The sequence below is a fragment of the Symphodus melops genome (genome assembly GCF_947650265.1).
Source record: "Symphodus melops genome assembly, chromosome: 13".
NCBI classification, from domain to species: Eukaryota; Metazoa; Chordata; class Actinopteri; order Labriformes; family Labridae; genus Symphodus; species Symphodus melops.
The window spans coordinates 23,996,067-24,016,098 of NC_136703.1; the positions used below are offsets into that span (position 1 = coordinate 23,996,067).

The window sequence follows — 20,032 nt, forward strand, 5'->3', positions numbered from 1 at the left end:
AGCTGGAGGAAATATGTTTAATTGTTATGATACCATCTTGCAGCAACAGCAGCCGCGCTCGCAGGAAAGCAATAAAGTCTGACAAGAAGATGTATCTGTGAGGTGTATCTAAGAGTCATAAGGTAGTGAAGACAATGCAGGGCACTGTACGCTCCCTGTGAACATGGGGGCTCTGTGTGGATGCAGATATTTGTCATTGATGAGAAAGATAAATAAATACTGGATTCTTTTAAAGACGCTTGATTATATGGGCTCATAGTGTTGACATTAACTGGAAATATCTGGGTCATTTTGCCTTTAGTACAGGGAGAAACAAGCCTCTTCTAAAACATAATACATGAGAATTGTCTATATAGTTGGTGAGTTGCTGTCCTGCACTGATGCATTTATCTGCAGAAAGTTGACACTTTTTTGCATGAACAGCTGACTTATTTTGCACTTTGATAAACAGAGTTGAAACATGTTATTGGATGTGATTATTGAAGGGAAGCACTCTTCTTCAGGAGAACAGACAATATCAGAAATGTAGCTCATCATTGGATCACCTCAAGGTTCAGTGGAGTTTGTTGTCGTAGGTGCACGATCCTGGTGATCAGCAGGACATCTATGGATTAACCTTTGTTCCTTTGTTAACGTTTAATGTTGTTAATGTATTACATGTTTTCTTTCACTGAAAAGATTTGTCAATCATGTGAAGAGCATCTTTTTTTTTGTTGAAGATTTATTTTTGGATATTTCTGCCTTTATTGGAGATGCAACAGTGGATAGAGTTTAATTTGTAATTGCTGAAGGTGTTGCACAATAATTTAGAAAAAGTTGCTTTGTTAAAAAATTCATGTTCAAGTTCGATTTGACTGAAATAACAGTTCAGATTGTGAGGAGCAGTCAGCCTTTTACAGGGTTTGACTTTGATCGCTGTGTTGGTCAGTCTGTCGGCCTCACTCTCCCTTTGTGTCGAAATAAAAACACTGCAGTGAGATGAACAGACTGGGACGGTTTTCTTATTTGACAAAAAAAGTAAAATCCCAAAATTTTGTATCCCAATTCTCAGCGTATCGCGAAATGTTTAAAATCGCAAAAAATATTGAATCATGACTCAAGTATCGTGATAATGTTGCATCGTATGGTCTCTGGTGATTCCCACCCCTAGAAATGAGACGCCGGTTGGATTTGAAAATTGGTCACACCAAACTAACCACTAGGCCACCGGTGCCCATTTGAACAGCGCCTTTATTTAGAAGTTGATATTTCAGAGTTAAATTGAGTTGAAATAAGGTCTTCTACATTTCTCCCCCAAAAAGAAGAAATCCTCTGATTCCAGTTTCAAAAAATACTTTTTTTTCTCCTTCATTTTTTGCTACTCAATAAACAGAAAACCGTATGTCTTTTGATTTTGGACAAACAAACTTTGATGGTGTCATCTGGAGCTTTTTAGAAACACTGACAAATATTTATTTTTCTCCTGTTTATAGACCAAAAAAGCAAAAATGACTTATAGCTGGAGCTGTGAGCTATACTTACTTTGTCAACAAACAGTAATAATAAAAAAAAAAAGATTTCCAAGCTGTTATCAAATGTTAACTCTTTATTTGAATAAGTAAAAAAGGTGCAGGTATCACAGGTGTCGTCTGTCTTGCTGTTATCCTTGTTGCGTGAAATGCACTGTTTGTTGTTTTTCTTCTAAAATATATTTACATGTGAAATATCCTAATTCCTTTTTTTTTTTTGAGTCATGTACAGAATCCAAGTCTAAACCGGTGATTAAACATTTATTAAAGTGCTTTTTTTTCCTTTCTTCTATCATTGCAACACAAAACATCTTTACATAGCAATACACTGTACAGGTCTGCGTGTGTGGAGTCGTGTGTCGGGCTACCTGTTTGAACAGCTGCACGTCTCTGCAGGTGTTCAGTATCACAGAGGTTGTAAAGTACAATTAGTTTATTATTTTGTCTTTGAAATACAATTGAAACTTGACATATCATACAAATAAATAGTAGTCATAGCCTGGGCTATTGCATGCAAACATCAGCAATTATGTTTCTTCAAGCAGTAATACATCTCATTACTGGTGATGCAATTGAGCAGGGTGCAAAAGTATCTCTTAGTGTTTTCTTATACAATTTCTAACCAGTGTGTCTTCGCTGCACTCCATGAAATGTTTGAAATGATGCACACTACACAATGCTAATCGAAAAAAATGGCTGAAATATCTGACCCGTGTATTGAAATAAAAAAGGTGGGGGAAGTGACGATAATATGAAAAACTAGTCCTTGTCCATTTCCACATATTGTGAATGGTTGTCAGGGGATTTGCTGTGAGTTTTACTCAAATGGAGTTTGACTGCGTGATTACTGGCGAATGTCCGACAGCAGAGCTTACATTTGAACTTTGAGTCAATGTCCTCCTCTGTGACTAGACCCTCTGTGGCTCTGACACTGAGGGCCTTCGACAGTTCTGGCTCCTCTACTTTCGTCTGGTGCTCTATCGGCATTTTGCACATGTCTTTGATTTGGAACCCGAGATGGGATTCCAGATGGGAAATGAACGCTGGTGGGGACCTAAACTGGGAAGCGCAGTCATTGCAGTAGAATATCGGGTGGCCTGTGTCCATGTTCTTCAGGAATTTGGTCCCTCCGGTTTTCCGCAGTTGGTATTTCACGTTGGCTAACCAATGGCTTATGGTTGTCATGGACAGTCCAGTGAACTTGGATATGTGCATCCGTTCCTGAGGACCGAGGTCTGAGAGTAGGTATTTTCCCTCAGAGGTCTGGAAGAGGCTGGAGGCAAACTGAGCCTGCAGGATGAGAAGATGGCGAGGATTCCAGTTGGACTGTCGACCTTTACGTTTGTGGACCGAGTATAACTCGGTGGACACGTCCTCGAATCGCCTGACGTCGGATTCCAGTTTCATCGTTGGGATCCTGGATGGAAGGGAGGGTTTTGGCGTTGTGGCTTTCGGAAGAACTTTAACCATATCTGCGATGTCGGACAGAGCGTATTTTTGTGGCATTGGGGTGGAAGGGGTTAGAAGAGAGGAGGTTGGCTTGCTGTGTTTAGATTTTGTCAGATCTATTGGTTGGTCTTCAGTGGCAAATAGAAAGGTTTTATCAGGCCTACTTCTTATGGCACTTCCAAGCATTAAAGCTGGCTTCTCACTGCTACGGTTAATATCAGCAAAAATAGACTTAGCGTGAGCAGATAATTTATCTACTCGTGAGTTATTGGGCTTATTTGCTTTGCCCAGATGATTGTTCAGTACTGACTGCAGTGCACTAAGAGGGTTTATACCGAGTAGAGCTGGAGTGTCACTGAGAGGCTCTGAAGTAGCGCTGCGTCCATTGCTGGCACAGGGACTCGGTGTCTTGCCTCTGTCAGAGAAATCTGGGCTCAACTTCCCTTTGATCGCCTCACTCCCTTCATTCACACAGTCTGCATCGAGCTTTGAAGAGGAAGAGGAGTCATCCTGACAATCGCTGTCATCATTCTCCCCCAGATCAAACTTAATATTCTGACTTTCTTTACCATCACTAATGCCAACCTTTTCTTTTTTGATGTCCACATTTTGATGCTGTCCCTGGGGAGACTCGACTCCCAAAGCACCGGGGTACAACTTTCCCTTCGGGGCGATCGGTCTCAGCTTGTGGTTAAATGTCTGCTTGAGCTGAGCAGGGGGAGATGCAGAGAGGGGGGAGCTTTTGATGATGCCAGAGAGCTGATAGGCGGCGTGAATACTCGGGTAGGCACTCCAGCTTGGCGTCCCTGTTTGAGCTTTATTGATGGCAGAGGCCACTGTGTTGGCTAAAGATTTAAGAATGTCCCCTCCCCCTCCGGAGTCCTGTTCAAGATCCTCCTCACGGAGATAAGGGTACTTAAAGGCCCCGTTGGCGGCCTTTTGATCCTCACTCTCTTGCTTGTCATCTTTAGCTTCGGTTTCTTCCATTTTGTCTGATGTACCTTCCCCCTGGCTATCCTTGTCACTGCTCCCCGGGGAGACAGATTTTGGAGAGACCTTTTCTCCCTCAGTGTCACTGGCAGCAGGATCAGCTAAACCCTGCATCTTCTCTATGGCCAGGGGGTCGAGCGCTAACTGTTTACCCTTTTTAGAGGCTGAGTTTGTGACTTTGATGAAGTGTCCAGTAACCATCATGTGTGTGGTGAGTTGCTGAAGGGTGTCGTGGGAGCTACCACACTCCATGCACTTCAGGATCTGAGACTTGCATGTCTCAAACTGCCAAGTATAACTCGCTCCGTTCTGATAGCCGTAGCGATTATTGTTAGCGTTCGCGATGCTGGCTGCCCGTTGTGCCTCTGTGTAGCCGGACAAACCAGTCGTGGAGTCAGGAGAGCAAGGTCGAACCGTTTCAAAAGCCCGCTTCTTGCTTGGCGGCAACAATTTGGTCGTGAGTACTGGGATTGGCTCTTTTAAAGGCACTTTCTGGTAATGCTTAGTTTTAATCATGTGCACGCTCAAATCCTGGAGCGAGTCAAAAGAGTGGCCACAGAACATGCACTTCAGAACTTTTTGTGCATCCTCTTTCCCTTCCATGTCTTGCAAGTTTCGTTTCCTCGACTTTGACGAGGAAGCAGTGGAGTTACTCTGTTGTCCGCTGTGGTTGTTGTCCTGGTAGTGCCCACTCTTGTTCATGTGGACCGTCAGCTCCACAAGAGTGTCGTAAGCGGCGCTACAATCCTTACAGCGAAAGCGGCTGGCTCCCGTGAACACTGAGCCGCAGGGCTTGGTGGTTTGCCTGTACAGGTGGACGGAGCTGAAGAGGTTAGGTTTGGACATGGGCTTCGGGGAGAGCGTCTGCTGTAAGGTCTTAGAGAGAGCATCCTGGTGCCAGTCAAACTCGCTCTTGGTGCTGCCATTGGTGCTGTCACAGTTGGCCTTGCTGGTGTTTTTGCCAATTTTCAAGTCCATTCCTATCCCCGTCCAGTAGGAATCGGACAGGAAGTTTGCATAGGCTGCCCTCATTTTCTCCAAGCTGCCTCCAGTCTCCTCTTTATGCTTCGAGCTGCGGCTTTCGTCTTCCTTCGGATTCTCAGGTGGCGAGGAGGTTTTGAAGTCCGAGAGTCTGTCGCTGCTGTCACTAAGGCGGGACTCCAACTCTGCCTCTTGATTTGAAAGGACACTAATGGGAGAGTTCTGGTTGCTGTAAGTGTTGGTGCTCTTGGTGTCTTGTTCTTTGTCCTCAGACACTTTAGGGCTGGTCTTCTCTGAGCCTTCCTCCTCAGTTTGAGCATCGTTCTCTAGGTCTTCCTCAGGGATGGAGTCTTGAAGAACACCGTCTTCATCAGGCATGTACACTGAAACAAAAAAGGAAGAGAAAACTAAAGTTAATGATTTTGAATAAAAGAACAGTTCCATGAATTATAATTTAAGTAATTTTGACCATGGGAAACATGGTCAACTGAGCTCTAACTTCCTTCACAGGAGCCATTTAAGACAACATAATGGTAGCTGCTCTCGGCCGTGGGAGGCGGCAGAGTGAAGCTGGACATAATGTCTTTACTAACAGACTGCTGCTGGTGTAACTGCGCCATGTGATTCACGACAGGCCATTGACTTAGTGCTGTGTCCAAGGTTTTTTCTGGCCTCAAGTTGAGATGTTTACAACAATCATTGGCCACTGAGTGACAAAAAGAAATTGATTCTTCTGGGGCCTGTTAAGTGTTATTGTAAATGACCTATTCCATAGTGATTATGGATGCCTCAAAACAGCAATGAAAATTAAAGCCTTGGGTTCTTTGCAACACCTCAGCTTTCCTGAGGCCAACTGTGAAGAATGGCTTAACACAAACCGAGACATTTTAATGTCCCGCATTGCTTTATCAATAAATAAAAAGCTCTTGACTGTAGGAGATGAGAAAGCATTTCTTGGGGAAACATTAGGCCTCATATAAAAATGTTGCAGATGTGAATGCTGATGTTGATTAAGATGTTAATCATGCTGGTGGAGAAGCTGATTCAATCCAATGCATTCAAACTTGACAATTACAAAAAATATATACCGAAAATAACAATCTGTCACATCACTATATTTTCCCTGACATTTTTATAAACAGCAATTACTTCTTTCATTATTCACCTGTTCACTCCCCTAACTCATACAGCACAAACATTATTGCTTCAATTAACAGATAATTAAACAACACTTTTTCTAATTGACATATTTCCCATCATCCAATTAGAGGGAAGTCTGAGTCAGCACAGAGGGGGTTTTCATGTGGCTGCAGGGTCTGCTCCACATCATACCAACACAGCTACAGAAGATTAAAGCGTCCTTTTTTTTCCCTGACAATAACTATTTGGGATGATTTTAAATCTAACCATCCGGCAGCCCACGCAACAATATCACAACCAGTGTTTGCATATCCTTTGAAGGCATCCTGCAGTAGATGCAGTTTGTCAGTGTTGTCACATATCTGAGATATTTTCCGCCTCATAGTCGTGCTGGAAAATGTGCATTTTAAGGAGCGACGTGGAAGATGTGCTGTGAGTTAAATATGAATAGGACATAACCGCCCTGTCCAGGCACTTATGCATTTCCTCGTGGTTAATATTTCTTCTTTGAATAGAGGGCACTCCGTGAGGGGTTGGCTGAAGCCGAGCACTCAGGAGTCCCACACTGGGCGGCCCATAGAATGTCTTTTCCGTCTTTGCCTTCTGAAAATAAGACTTTTTTTGTATCAATATTTCACAAGTGCCTCAAGAGAAACCCTGGAGGTGAATTGCCTGCCAGCTAATGGACGGAGATGGAGATGGGACTCGGACTTTCAAAACAAACATGGAGAATGGGGCCTTGTGAACAAGAGCCTCGCACACACACACACACACACACACTCGCACCCAAGAGCCCCGATGTGCTGTGACCTTGATTCACCGCAAGAGGGATGTTTTGATTGGCCGACCGAGATCAGTGATGGCCTCCAAAACACCCTTGATGCTGAGGGAGAGAGTTGTCAAGAGCACAGAGGTATGTTTTATTTATAGTCTTATATATAGTATTCACAGTGAAGGAGAACACCAATGGCTATGACACGCTCCCAGTTGATGTCCTCTCTCTTCAAAGTCGTCGCTAAAAAGTGCAAGACTGGGAAGAATGCGGGTGAAAGTGGGGAGATGAGTATTTTTCCAGTCCAGTAATGGTTTGATAGAAATGGCTCAAACCCGGTGTACACGTCCATGTGAAAGCTAAATCCTGCATCTTTCATGTGGCTTAAAATCACCAATAAGTAAAGCTCTCTTTCACCTGCCCTATTAATAAGATACATGTGCATTTCACAAAGAGAGGCTTGCAACTATTTTCCTGGGAAAAAACCCACAATTTTCGGTTTTTATCGAGGTATTTGAGGATTGAATTGACAGAGATTAACAGCTGCCCTTCCTGCTGTTCCAGGCCTTTCTATCAGATGCCCTAAGTAGACATCCAGAGGCACCAATTAACCTTCTGGCAAGGATCACTCCAAGATACCCGCATGTCTAACTCGGCTTCCCACTCCATTTGTAAGTGTGCTTTGCCAGCTCTGGGTCTACAACAGCACTGCCACCATGCCAAGCTGCCTTACCCGTTCATGTGAGATCTGAGTCAAGGACAATGGAAATACATACGGCGACACTTGGGCTGTGCATTGGCAAAAAAAAGCGCCAACTTAAGGGACTTTAGGATAACTGTTTAAAGAACAAACCATCAGAGTGAAATACTTTTTTATGCAATTTTAAAACTGGTATCTGCATTTGTATTTTTCACATTCCCTGCAAAAACAATGCACTACCTTTTGTCCGATCAGAGCAAACACACGTAAGTTACTGTCAGTAGCATATTGTGGGAAATCTCTGCATGTTAACTAATTATGAAAAACACGTCAATACAGTGCCACAAGACATGGTGTCTAGATATTTTACGCAAAAAAGACGACACCTCCAAATGAACAGTGAATCATGAACGACACGTTTGTCAAAGTGAAACTCTGTCATTTAAATTGTGAGACCTGCAGTGTGAGAAACAGCCCCGTCTTATCCTCGGGGCACATTTTCTGTCACAAGTCAGGAAAAAAACAAAACAAATGTGGGCTTTGAAATGTTCTTTTGGAGTCCATGTAAGGCAAACCATCAGCCTAACTAGCCTTAGAAAACAAGAGGCTGGCACGCCTCGGCTGAGATTTAGCATGTCATAAACTGCTGTAAAGCTTCCAATCTGTGTCACTACAAATTTATATCTTCAGACAGAGATATGCAAAGGTCAAAAAACCTGAGGTGTCCATCATAAATCAGGCAGCTGAAATGTTTATAACCTTTATCCGTTAGAACAGACTCTTGGCATAGTGAGGCCTGGATTTACAGGAGCAGCAGCTTGTTTGGGAGCCAAAACTCTTTTTTCCCCCCCCTTACATCTAGAGAAACCAGCTAACTGCATCGGAAATTGTAGATTACATTTACTGCTACTTTCACGGCAGCATGCTGTCCAGCTGGATCGCCGCTAAAGGCTAACATGACAATATATTTACAACTTGAAGAATGAATATCTTCATGGAGTCTCCGGTCTCCCTCCCTTGAGTATGGGACTCTAAATGTGTCAGTCATTTTAGAAATGTGTGTGCCAGCTGTAAAAGAGAGCCCTGTTTTCCAACGCTAACATGCCAGCAGAAACTTCTGAGAATTTGAGAACATCAACATTTATCCCCTGAAAGGTCGACAACATTTCTTTCATTAATCTGACAAGCCACGGAGAGTTAGCAGCCTGAGGAGCTTAGCTAATGGACAGCTGCAATACCCGGCGCAGGACTTTGTGAGTATCCGCGGTAACACTATCTTCAGAGAAGATTGGGTAATTCATAGGTGCCAGTGACAGGTCTGCACGTCTGTGCCACTTTCCCCAGCGCTCTCCGGTTGTCTCAAGCTACAGTTTTTGCTGCTCGCAAATCAATATCTCTTTTTACTTCCCATTGATTGCCGAGTGGTGGGACCAACCTAAGCAGGACTGTTATGACATTTCTAGATTTCCCCCTGTCCTTGGAACAATCAATTACACGCACATGGCAATCAAAACCTCTTTGCAAAATGAACCTGCTCCATGACATTTTCATCTCCCGGATTTATGCCATGTAGAGGGAGGGGGGGGGGGGGGGGGGGGGGGGGGGGGGAGGATGGAGGAGAGGACAAAAAAAGGAGACCTGCTGGAGAGGCAGAGAACACGCTAACAACGCAGGTCAGGATCACTGAACAATCTCCAGGCTGTCATCTGTTTTTCACTCTCATGTGTGCCCAATTAATTATGTCTAAAAAACACTTAGTCACCGTGTTCATCTGCTGTTATAAATAGGTGTGAAATGTCAGTCAAAAAAGTACATCATTTCAAAGTTGTGAAGCTCCTTTGTGCCTGCAAAGTTGGGAACAGGATGGCGTGTTTATAAAAGTCACCATGAAGTGATTTTCTTCAGTGAGCTATCATTAGAACGAGACACACACATGTCACAGGGTTTAATATTTGACAGTGATAACTGACTAACTCGGTGAGCTCGAGCACATCAAGATCAAACGGGGAAACGTTGTCAGACTTCCTGATGATAGTCTTGATGACACATCTGAAGTGGAGTCTGAACCGAATCACATGAGAAATGGTGAAGAGCTAATTCTGAGCCCCGGAGCCATCTGTAAAGATCTGTAAACACCTCTCTCTTCATTGTTCCCTGACAGGAAACAGTCTCCCCGAGCCCAAGGACACTGCAGAGTAAAGAGAGAACAATCACAGGCTGGCTGCTAGCTTTGACAAAATTTGTCTGGAGGTTAATTGATATCACCGAATTAAATAGTTTTTGACTCGCGTTTTAAGTTGAAATGTGTCATTAGCTCCCACCTGACCCATTATTTCATTTCAGCACTTTTAAAAAGACTCCAACAGACCCGAGCTGAAATGAGTCTGTATCCTGAAGTATTCAGCGTTTAACATGAGCAACGCGGAAGTATAACTTGTGTGTACGACGATGAAAAATCAGGTCTCAGAGAAGCCGAGAAGCCCCACAAAGTGGTCTTGTCGGACCCCTTTTCGAAGCTCCGACTACAAAACCGAGAGACGGAAAACACTCATGTTAATTTTTGTATGCATGACGGAGATGTTACTTAAAGCGCATTACTTACTTCACTAAACACGAGCCATTCATGCAGATAAATGCCTTGCTTTCATACACCCTCAGCTTTAATATTTAATAGTCTAATATAATCAAATAAAAACTCGCAGCTCCAGAAAAAAAAAGAAAAAAAAAAGGACAACTTGAGGACAGATTGTGAGCACAGCAAACGGCACAATGTGTTCAGATGGACCCGCAGCCAGATTAATATGATAGGATCGCAAATATGACACCATATCCTGCCATCTGGCTGTTCATTTGGGCAAAAATGATCACAATAATTATGGCAATTAATCAAAAATGTTTTCACAACCAACATTCTGTTAACTAAAAACAACGGAGAAGTTTGAAAAAATAAAAAAAAGAAGCCCAAATCAACAAACAGGAAGTGGAATGTGAAGGCCGTCAGTCTGAGCTGCACAGACTGTGAATGTTTAAGTCACGATGCAAACACGAGGCTTCTCGACACGTCTGTTCTTTCATGTTGCACAGATGCTAATCACGATATTTAGTGAGCCTCATCAGCTCGCCATGCTTAAACCTCCTGGACCCCCCCCCCCCCGCCCCCCCCCCTCTCTCTCTCTTCCATGATGTCACCCAGAGATGCCGCTCCTTTTGATGCCTACGAGAAGCTTCTGCTCCGAGACGTGTCAGTCGGCTCGTCGCCTAATTGGAAGTGAGCGGTGGGAGAGCATTGCAATCTGCACTCCAGCACCTAAGTCATCACTTTGAACGTGCCGCCGCCGCTGCCGCCGCCGCCGCGTCACATGCAGTATAGCGTGCTGTTGCATCTCTCCAAAGGGCAGGAAATAAAAAAATACACAACAGTCCCGTCCTGTGTCAGAGACATTTAGAAGGCAAATATCTGCTGCTCGCGGATCAGACAAACAATCACAGAACGGGGAAGAGAGGCGGGACACTTTTTTAAGGGTTTAAAGACTTTCATGCTTACAGGCGAAGCGCCTTGATTAGCTACACAACAAGTTAAATAACAATCCCCCCGCTGTTTGGACCGCTGTACATCTTTTAATCTTTAAATAAAAACGAGGAAAAATAGAAGCAGTTTCTGAATAATGTCGAGAAGTAAAACATAACGACGACGTGGAGCCTCCGTAATAAACAAGAGGATCGAATTGACTCCTCTCTGGAAGCTTTTTGCAGACACACAACATTACATCTCTTTTATTGTCCTGCGTCGTCCTCATGTAACGGTGCGTCTCGTAAAAAAGGCCGGGGGCGAGTCTTCAAACATGACCAGACTTTGAGTTTGAGATCTCTGAGATTGGAGTCATCATCTTTGTTTTTTTCAGCGAGGGTGATTTGGGTGAACGAACCCTTTAACTCAGCGTCTGCTGACTCAGCTATCCTGTGGGGTTTAGTATAAGCAGACTGTGATATACTGTACTCAGCACGAGGTCTCCTATTCGTCCCCTTGTGCTAACAAGGAAAAGGTAAACATACACAATTTGGCGAGCTTGCAGGATAACGTTACAACCGAAGAGGCTTAAAAGCCTCGGTGTATATTTGTCAGATTACAGATGATCTTTTCTGGCCCGGCTGATACACAGTTCCAGTTGGTGGAGCAGAGGCAGGGCGACTTCAGCTCCACTGTATTTTTCACGAGCGGGAGGGGAGCGGCGGCGGCGGTGGCGAGCCGCTCTGTCACTCGCTTTCTGAAGAGCTCGTGACACGGCTCTCCAGGAGCGACATGATGAGGTCTGATGGTTCCTTTCTGCAGAATAGCAGTTTACCCCTCGTTCACCCTTATCAGAGAGCGAACCCATCATCTTTACGGCGTGCCACTCAGAGCGCTCCGCATATTGGAGCTGACCATTCGAGCAAACAGGGCGGTACTAATAAAAGACCATCTTGCTTTGGTTCAAATTTCCCTGATTGAATGTCAGTCAGGAATGTTTGCGTGGCAGCGGGGAGGAAAGTGGGCCATCGTTTACGGGACCGCGGCCTCGCACACACGAGGCCTTTGTTCTACTTTTATGAGATAGTGAGTGAAAGGTATGATGGCCTGCACCCGCCTGACGTGACGTTTGTTTTTCATGCCCACTCGCCCGGCTCTTTCCCAATTCAATCACTGTCTGACGCTTTGTAAACACACGCGCCCTTCATCTGATTCTGTTTGTCTAACATTTATAAAAAGGACAGTTTTACAAGATATTAATTGTTTTTAATGCGACATTCCTTTCTTTATGATCTCCCGTGTTATTTGTGCGTCATCCTGATACTGTAGCAACAACACAACAATAAAGACAATTTAAAAACAGGATACAGTGTGGAGTGTTTCCATGACAGACGTGATGTCCTTAAAGGACATGAAATAAGACATGTTAGTGAACCTTTAACCGTGGTGTCTGTTTTATGTGACGCTTCCTCTTCTTCTTACCTTAAAAAAACAACAACTAAATACCTGCTGATAATCCCGTCTTTATGACTAATAAAGGATTGCATGGTCATCACAGGTGAAGCTATATAATTAGCCAAATGTTGCTGATGTATTTAAATCCCAGTAATGACCCAACATCGTGCGCCTCACACATGCTGTGGTGAAATCAGCATGTCGATATTATTTCACTTCTTTTTACCGGGATCAGATCGAAGATTTAAATTCTGGCACCGTTAGACCACCCCGCGTTATTTCTTCATATCATGTGATCCTACAAGCAGCAGCCGGCGGTTCATCTCCTTCACTCTGTGCTCCATTTAGTCTTCCCCTGAGATCAGCACACGTGTATATATACAGTACATACAGTCCCTGCATCATAAACTTTGCATGAACCCTAAACACCGGCCCTCCCAAACAACAGCAGCCCTCCATCAAGGTCAGGCCGTGATGAATCTGATGGTGCAGCTGGAGGAGCCTGTGTGTATTCTATTAAAACAATCTGCATTTCACTAACTCCTCCCGCCCGCTCCGTCCCTGTATGGATCTTTCATTAGACGCTGGATGGGCTCCAGCCAAAGCTTTCCTTGTACAAGCAGTTTTATGCAGTTTTCAGCAAAGGGAGGCATTTTTTTTTTTTTTTTACATTCCAAGTTCATTAATAGTAGATTGCCACTTTTTCCCTTCATTAAATACAATGAGGCTACAGAGTGAATTTGCAGCTGAAGCGTGCTACTGTCAGTTTCTAGTGGGACCAAAGGCAGCTTCGTGGCAAGTGTAAAGGGGGGGGGGGGGGGGGGGGGGGGAGAGAAGCAGGCCCGCCAAACCTGCAGCTCTGTGGGACAAGACGAGCCCACAGTAAGAGAGGCAGAAATGCTTCAAAAACAGCCCCGGCTCCCTCCTATTCACATTCATTTTAATGGCAAATTTGTTGTCAAGTGTCCTCGGTGAAATGATTAGGGCCCGCTGTTTTCTGAAAAGTGCAAACTTCTGGATTTGCCTGGCGCGGCGTTGTCACTTTGACAGCCCGTTCCGAGAACAATGGCTGCCCAAATAGTGAAATGTGTTGGCACCGAGAAGTTGAAAGTTTCCCCTCAAAACAGGCTTTCTGCTGTTTGTGGGTATTCTGCTGTGTTGATATCTCGATGTTGATTAGAATGAAAAAAGGAGGCAGTGAATTGGGCTCCCCAGAGCAGCCACATCAACCATTGTACGAGATTGACAGTCACTCCATTGAGCCAATTATTTCTGTTCATAAGACCTGCTTCTATAAAAACTGGTTAAAGACTACAGTCATTGTTAGAGTGTCTGAATTGAACCACTGCTAGAATTTACAGAACACCAGCAGCCTTTAATGGCAGCACTGCCCACTTAGTGCTGCTTTTACTACGTGGAATAATTACACACGTAATATTGTTTCCATTAACTGTTAAACCTGAATACAGTCTTTCTCTGAATGGATGCATTAAAGAAACAAAGTCCAACCGGAGTATTTTACGCTTTTATAGTGTGTGCAACGTTTGGCAACTCAACTTCAATAAAAGAAACGTAATAAAAGCTGCTGCAGCGCCCTGTGTGTGTGTGCGTGTGTGTGTGTGTGTGTGTGTGTGCGAGTGTGTGTGTGGCAGATATTCATTAATACCGCGCTGCAAACGTTTCTGAGCTGTTCAAACATTTCCACTGCAAAAGTCAGTAGCAACAAAAATATTTTCTCTGTGCTACATCCTCATTTAGCCCGCGAGTCAGCGGCGTGACATTTGTAAGGTGTTCAGCTGTAATGGAGGAGGAGTAGGTGCCGACTGCAAGACGAGAGCAGAGCCTTTTTATTCATTGCATGGGAGAAAGTGGTTAATTTATTGAAAAGAAGGTAGGCGGACGGAGCAGCGGAACGGAACTGATACCCTGCGTGGCTGTAGGTTGTGCACTGACGGGGGAGGAGGGAGGGGAGGGGGGGGGGGTCGGAGGTGGGAGAGAGGGGAGAGAGAGAGAGAGAGAAAAAAAAAAAAGGAGGTTGAGGGAGGCGGAGACCAGAGCGACAGAGGAACGGTTAATGGAAATGAGTGACAGGCTTTCAGAATGATTTACAACGGGTGGCGCTGCGGCAGAGCCGGCGCTTGATGGATGATCCTGAAAGACGGAGACGAACCATAAATCATGTCTTTGAATCATTGACAGAGATAAAGGAGGGGGAGAAAAAGCAATGGCATTGACGTTCATTCTTCCAATAATGTACATTGACGAGTTACACTACGGAGCCTTAATTAAAAAGTGAACACGGGTCTTCTCCTTCTCTCAACTCCCCCCCCCTCCCTCCTCCCTCCTCCTCCGCCCCCCTCCTCCCCCTCCAGCCTTGCGCTCCCCCCTCTATCCTCCCCTCTTCTCTATTGCGATATCAATGGTAATTAAAGATGCAGTATCCCCGGCCCCTGTCCCGTAGCCACTTCCTCCAGCTTCCCACAGCAGCCAGATTAGATAAGTGCTCTGCTAAAAGATAATGTCACCCCTCAACAATATCAATGTGGCTGTGGCCCATTTGTTTCTACATCTGTAAACACGCACACATAAACCGAGACGAGCTTGGAGACAGCGAGAACCAGGCCAGCTTTATTTCTTTTAAGGAAAATAACAAATAGGATTCCAGGTTTGTGTGCGCATGAACTGACAGGATCTAAACACAAAATCGTCTGCGGTTACAGAGGTTAGCGTGCCGTTTTTAACCTTTACAGATGCGTTAAAATCAGAGAGGGATTTTGCACTTTCTCTCGCTTGATCCCCTTTTTTTTTTTTTGTCTTGTTCCGTCTTGAGTGCAGATGGCACTTTGATAAACAGGAGGAGCCCTGTAGGAGCAGAGAGCCTGAATGAGTGGCATTCCACATCAGCTGAGCTCCCTTATAGCGCGCACAATAGAGCAATGAGGTGAAAGTAATCCTAAACATCTGTCTTATGTGTCCTACACGCACAGGCTGTTTGTTCAAGTTCTAGGAAAGACATTAGCAGGAGGGCAAGAGAGAGAGAGAGAGAGAGAGAGAGAGAGAGGGAGAGAGAGAGAGAGAGAGAGAGGGAGAGGAGGATGTATCAATTCATGCACTAGTTCTCCAAAGGGATTAAGCGGGGCCTCTGTTGTCTGTCCTCTCGCTGCTCGACCAAACAAAATGGAGAAGACTGACCTACTAATGCAGAGAGCCTCTCTCATGGTAAAGCAGCGAGCGTGTGTTTTAAAACGAAGACGTCACACTACAGTAAACAGAGCGCTACTTTGAGTTCTTCAAGTTTGAGATGTTTTTAACCCAGTTTGTAAAGTGTCTAGAAATCATGTTGAAGAAGGCGACTGTTTGAATAACACTGGGTTTCTCAAACAGAAGTTATAGTGCCCCTAGGGGAAGTTTGAGGAACTGAAGGGAGATTTTTAGTTTTTTTATCTGAATCTGAATCTGAAAATCAATCATGGATATCTCCTGAAATGATCATTATACATTTGATTATTTTTTATTTGAAGCTCCTCCGTGGAGTCTGAATGACACAGACAAACTCATGCTTCTTTATGAGACTGTCAGCGACACTTTGGATCATTTATCTTTTATTTATTTATTAAGTCAACGACGTAGATGTCAGAAGAGACGTTTGACAACACACTAAAAAATAAACAAAGACCTTCTTTTACCACTTCCTCTGCAATTATTGACAATGCTCACTGCATTTGTTTTTTTCCTTAAGACGTAACCCTTTGTCCACAGGGGGCGCCAAAAGCGATCTGTAACTGCTGTAACTTGTGAACTGTTGCAGCAAATGCAATTTTGCAATTTGCAATTTTTTTAATGATTGCACAAAACCAATGTGGATGTAAAATAATGTGGTCGTCATGTCGCCGCAGTGCAGCGGAAAAAACACAAGAAGAAGTGGAAAAAAAATAAAAAATCTGAATCAGAGCCGACAAATGTTGTCGAGAATATGTCATTAATAATGAATGGAGGATTGTTTTTCTAAGTTCTGTAATTAGCCGACAGATGCATGCATGATGATGCTCACTTGTTCCAGTCTGAGGAGAACAGACACGTCGTACACATCTATGAGAGGTCTTCTTTAGATATACGTAGGTCTCACGCTGGACAGGAAGTACTAAATGTGTTTGAACCATCAGGCTTCACTGCAGCATGTTGGGTTCATGTGATGAACGGTGACGGTCGCTGGGTGCGTGGTCCTGTTTGACGTGTGCGCGGGGGGACACTGAGGGCCAGTCGGTCAGCTCGCTGCTCGTATATTCAGCAACAAAACGAGTGAAAAGACACACAAAGCTGTCGCTCTCGCTCTCTCTGCGTCCCTCTCCCGCTGTGAGAAGACATTTTGGCAAGCTAGAATGGAAATGAATACACAATGGTCATCTAGCGTTGAAAAGCTGTGGCAATAATATCGGTCAGGCAAAAGGCCTGCCCTGCCCAGAGTGTGTGTGTGTGTGTGTGTGTGTGTGTTCATGTGTGTGCATGATTATGAATGATTCATGCAGCCCAAGAAGCTCGCACTCAGGCTTCACACGATTTGAGAATCGTTTTCATTTGAAGGCTTGAAGTTGTTAATATCATGTTTGATCGCATCCTTGCATCAAAACACAGTTTGATGGACAAGGGAAATAATTACTTGTCATTCATGTGTCTGAGGTTTCTCTTCTCTCCCTCTTTTGTTGCCTGTTAAACATGTTCCTCTGTTAAACACTTTTTACCTCGGCAAACTCCAAAAACGCTCCGAGTCGACTTTCAAGTCGCACTTTGGAGTGAAAATGAAACAACCTGATACGAAAAGAAAAAAAAAGGAAAAAAAGAATCAAATTGCTGACAGCGAGAGTGACGGCTCGGCTGAATGAATCAAAGAGTTTGAGAGTAATGAACTTCTCGGAGTCCCGGTCATTAACGGACAGCGGCTCTCGATGATCTTAAGCGGTCTTAAAAGATGATCCATACTGTAATGAAGCCAGTTCTGCTGCTGGCCTGAAGCCCGAAACAGGACATAATCAAAGTCACGGGGGGAAACGCCGGAGCTACTGTTACTAAACAACCCCCCCCCCGCCGCCCCCCATTTGCTTTTTGTGCGCTCTTTTAAAATTAAAAACAAGAAAAAACCTGTTTGTGGTTACTCTTTAGATCCTGAATGTTAAATATTCAGATTCATAGCATGTGTTTGAGGCTGTCAGCGGGGACCGCAGAGCAGCAGGAAGGCTTACATCCCACCGGCTCTTTTTTTTTTTTGGAGAAGCAGCTTGTAGTGTCCAAAGCCCACCCTCCTCCTGACTCTTCTGCCCCGGACCACCCTGCTCGCCGTGATCCACTACATGACAGGACGATGCTGCTCAGTCCTTGGACCCATCGCATTGTTTTTCTTGGACCGTGGTGAAAGCAAATAGCAGCTAAAGGGCCCCGGCGCTCGCAGTAAAAACCAAAAACCCGTGCAGTCATTCATCAAAGCCCAGACAACTCGCTACTCCCCCACCAACTACCAACCCCCCCAAGGCACGGCCATCTCCCCCCACCACTCTGAGTTTTAACTAGGACTCCAAATAATTCCAGAAATGACAAATGATACTTATATCTCTGGCCTGTGCCGAATCAATAAGCATGCAGAACAACTATCCATCTTGAGAGGTATCGACAGGCGGGGCTCGACATCGGCGGAGAAGCACTTTGGTGGCTTTATTCAGGATGGGAGGGACAGAAACACAGTGCGCTCACTTTTTAAATTACAATAAACCACCCAACACTGTTAACAATCAAAAAGCTATTAGAGGAAGTGCAGCATCCGGAGAAATTCTCTGAGAAGACAAAAAAAAAAAAAAAAAAAAAGGAGGTGAGAGAGGAGGAGGGGGGGGCGGCTGACCGTTGGTGAAAATATGCGCGACCTGGTGAACTGGGACGGGGTTATTTTGACAGCAGCACCTGCACATGTTTACATGGCAGTTGTGTGCTGGGTATGAGCTGATGGGTGGCGATACGGCCCCTCTCTGGTCCCCCGGCTGGATGGGAGCAGCTGACAGATAGCACTTCAGAGCAGCTTTAGCTGCAGCTCCCCTTGAGGGGCTGTGATTGATGACTCGCACTGCCACCTAGATCCATTTTCTCCTCCAATCTGACTCCTCACAGGTAGAGTGGAGTCTCACCCCCCCCCCCCCTCACTCTCTCTCTCTACTTCTCATTTCCTTTCAAATTTGAGTGTGCTCATTTTTACGCAAAGGGACTTCACCAACAGAGCGACTTCAAAACATCGACTTTGAACAAATTAAAACCAGCATCGCACTGAGAAAATAATTTCAACTAAACGCCTCGCAAAGCCATTTTGATCATGAACGTTAGAGATCAGAAAAGTAAAGGAGACAAAAAAAAAACAAAAAAAAAAACAGGACGTTTGCAGGCATAATGTCATTAGCAGGGAAAATGTTAAGACCCAGGACCCCTGCAGGTCTGAAGGCATTTAAGAACAGTTAGCTTAGCCATCTGGTAGACAATTACACAGGAACAAACACACCGCCTCAGCAAATAAAGCAGGGCTCATCAATCACGACAATGGCCAGAAGTTGGCCTGTTATTCCCTCTGATTTAATAACCCGGTGAACTGCAGCGTTACCCACCACCAGCCTGCAAGTGGAGGAGGGAAAACATCCCAACATTTAGCAGAAGCTGAGTGTTAGAGAAACGCAGAGAGGAGACCACAAAGCTGCAGATTTCCTCTTTTAATTAAGTAACTGATTTATTCCATCAGCTGAACGTGTTGTAAATATTTCACCGCTTAACTAAAAAAGGATTATAAAAATATATAACTGAAGAGCGAGGTTAAGAGTAAAAACATTTTAAACATCCGCTGTTTCCAGTTTCAAGTAGTTTACTTAATTAACATTTGCCCCGCGCTTTTAATTGCAATCATACTTCCCCATGGGACCTGAATGGGGATTGTCTGCTAATTGCAGATGTTGATATGAGATGCCGACACAAAGTCGAGTGTATTTGTGAAAATTACAGAACAAAAGAAAAGAAGAGGGAGCACACAGCGACTGGGAAAAAACCCTTGAATTCACAAATGAACATTTTTACAACATTACAGTGAAACAGTGAGCTGGACCTGTATCACAGGAAGTGAATGAAACAGATCCCAGAGGATCATCAAGGTAAGACACCGGCTGGGTAGGAGGTCAGTCTTTGTCAGAGTGTTCTCAGAGAGCCAAGAACATATTCATCCGTGTTTCTGGGTTGTGGCCTGTGTGGAAGAAAAGAAGTAGGCCACCGCTGCGGTCTCCGATTCTCCTCTGTGCACGCGTCACCTGCCAGCTCATGTGGCCCAGCTGAGATGTGAACAGGTCTGGCAAGAACCAAATGTTTTCATTTACCTCAGGGGCATCTACACTCCGCTTTAGCGGGCGGTGGCAGGCTAACATGTCAAGATACCGGCCCGGGACTCTGGGCCTCCGGGAGAGGTCACGCACTCGGAGCTCAGGTTCAGAAAAACATCAAGATGTAACTCGGTGAAA

The 20,032-nt window shown here is 44.6% G+C and overlaps 1 protein-coding gene across 2 annotated transcripts in view; it reads right to left on the bottom strand.

The window, feature by feature from the left end:
- Positions 1-1,923: 1,923 nt before the first annotated feature.
- Positions 1,924-20,032, bottom strand: part of tshz2 (teashirt zinc finger homeobox 2) — a 49,160-nt gene continuing 31,051 nt past the window's right edge. For both annotated transcript variants that reach the window (XM_079359781.1, XM_079359780.1), the window contains one exon: positions 1,924-5,311. In XM_079359781.1, the coding sequence (XP_079215907.1) occupies positions 2,268-5,311 (3,044 nt within the window). In that variant the 3' untranslated portion in view covers positions 1,924-2,267. The remainder of the gene's footprint in view (positions 5,312-20,032) is intronic.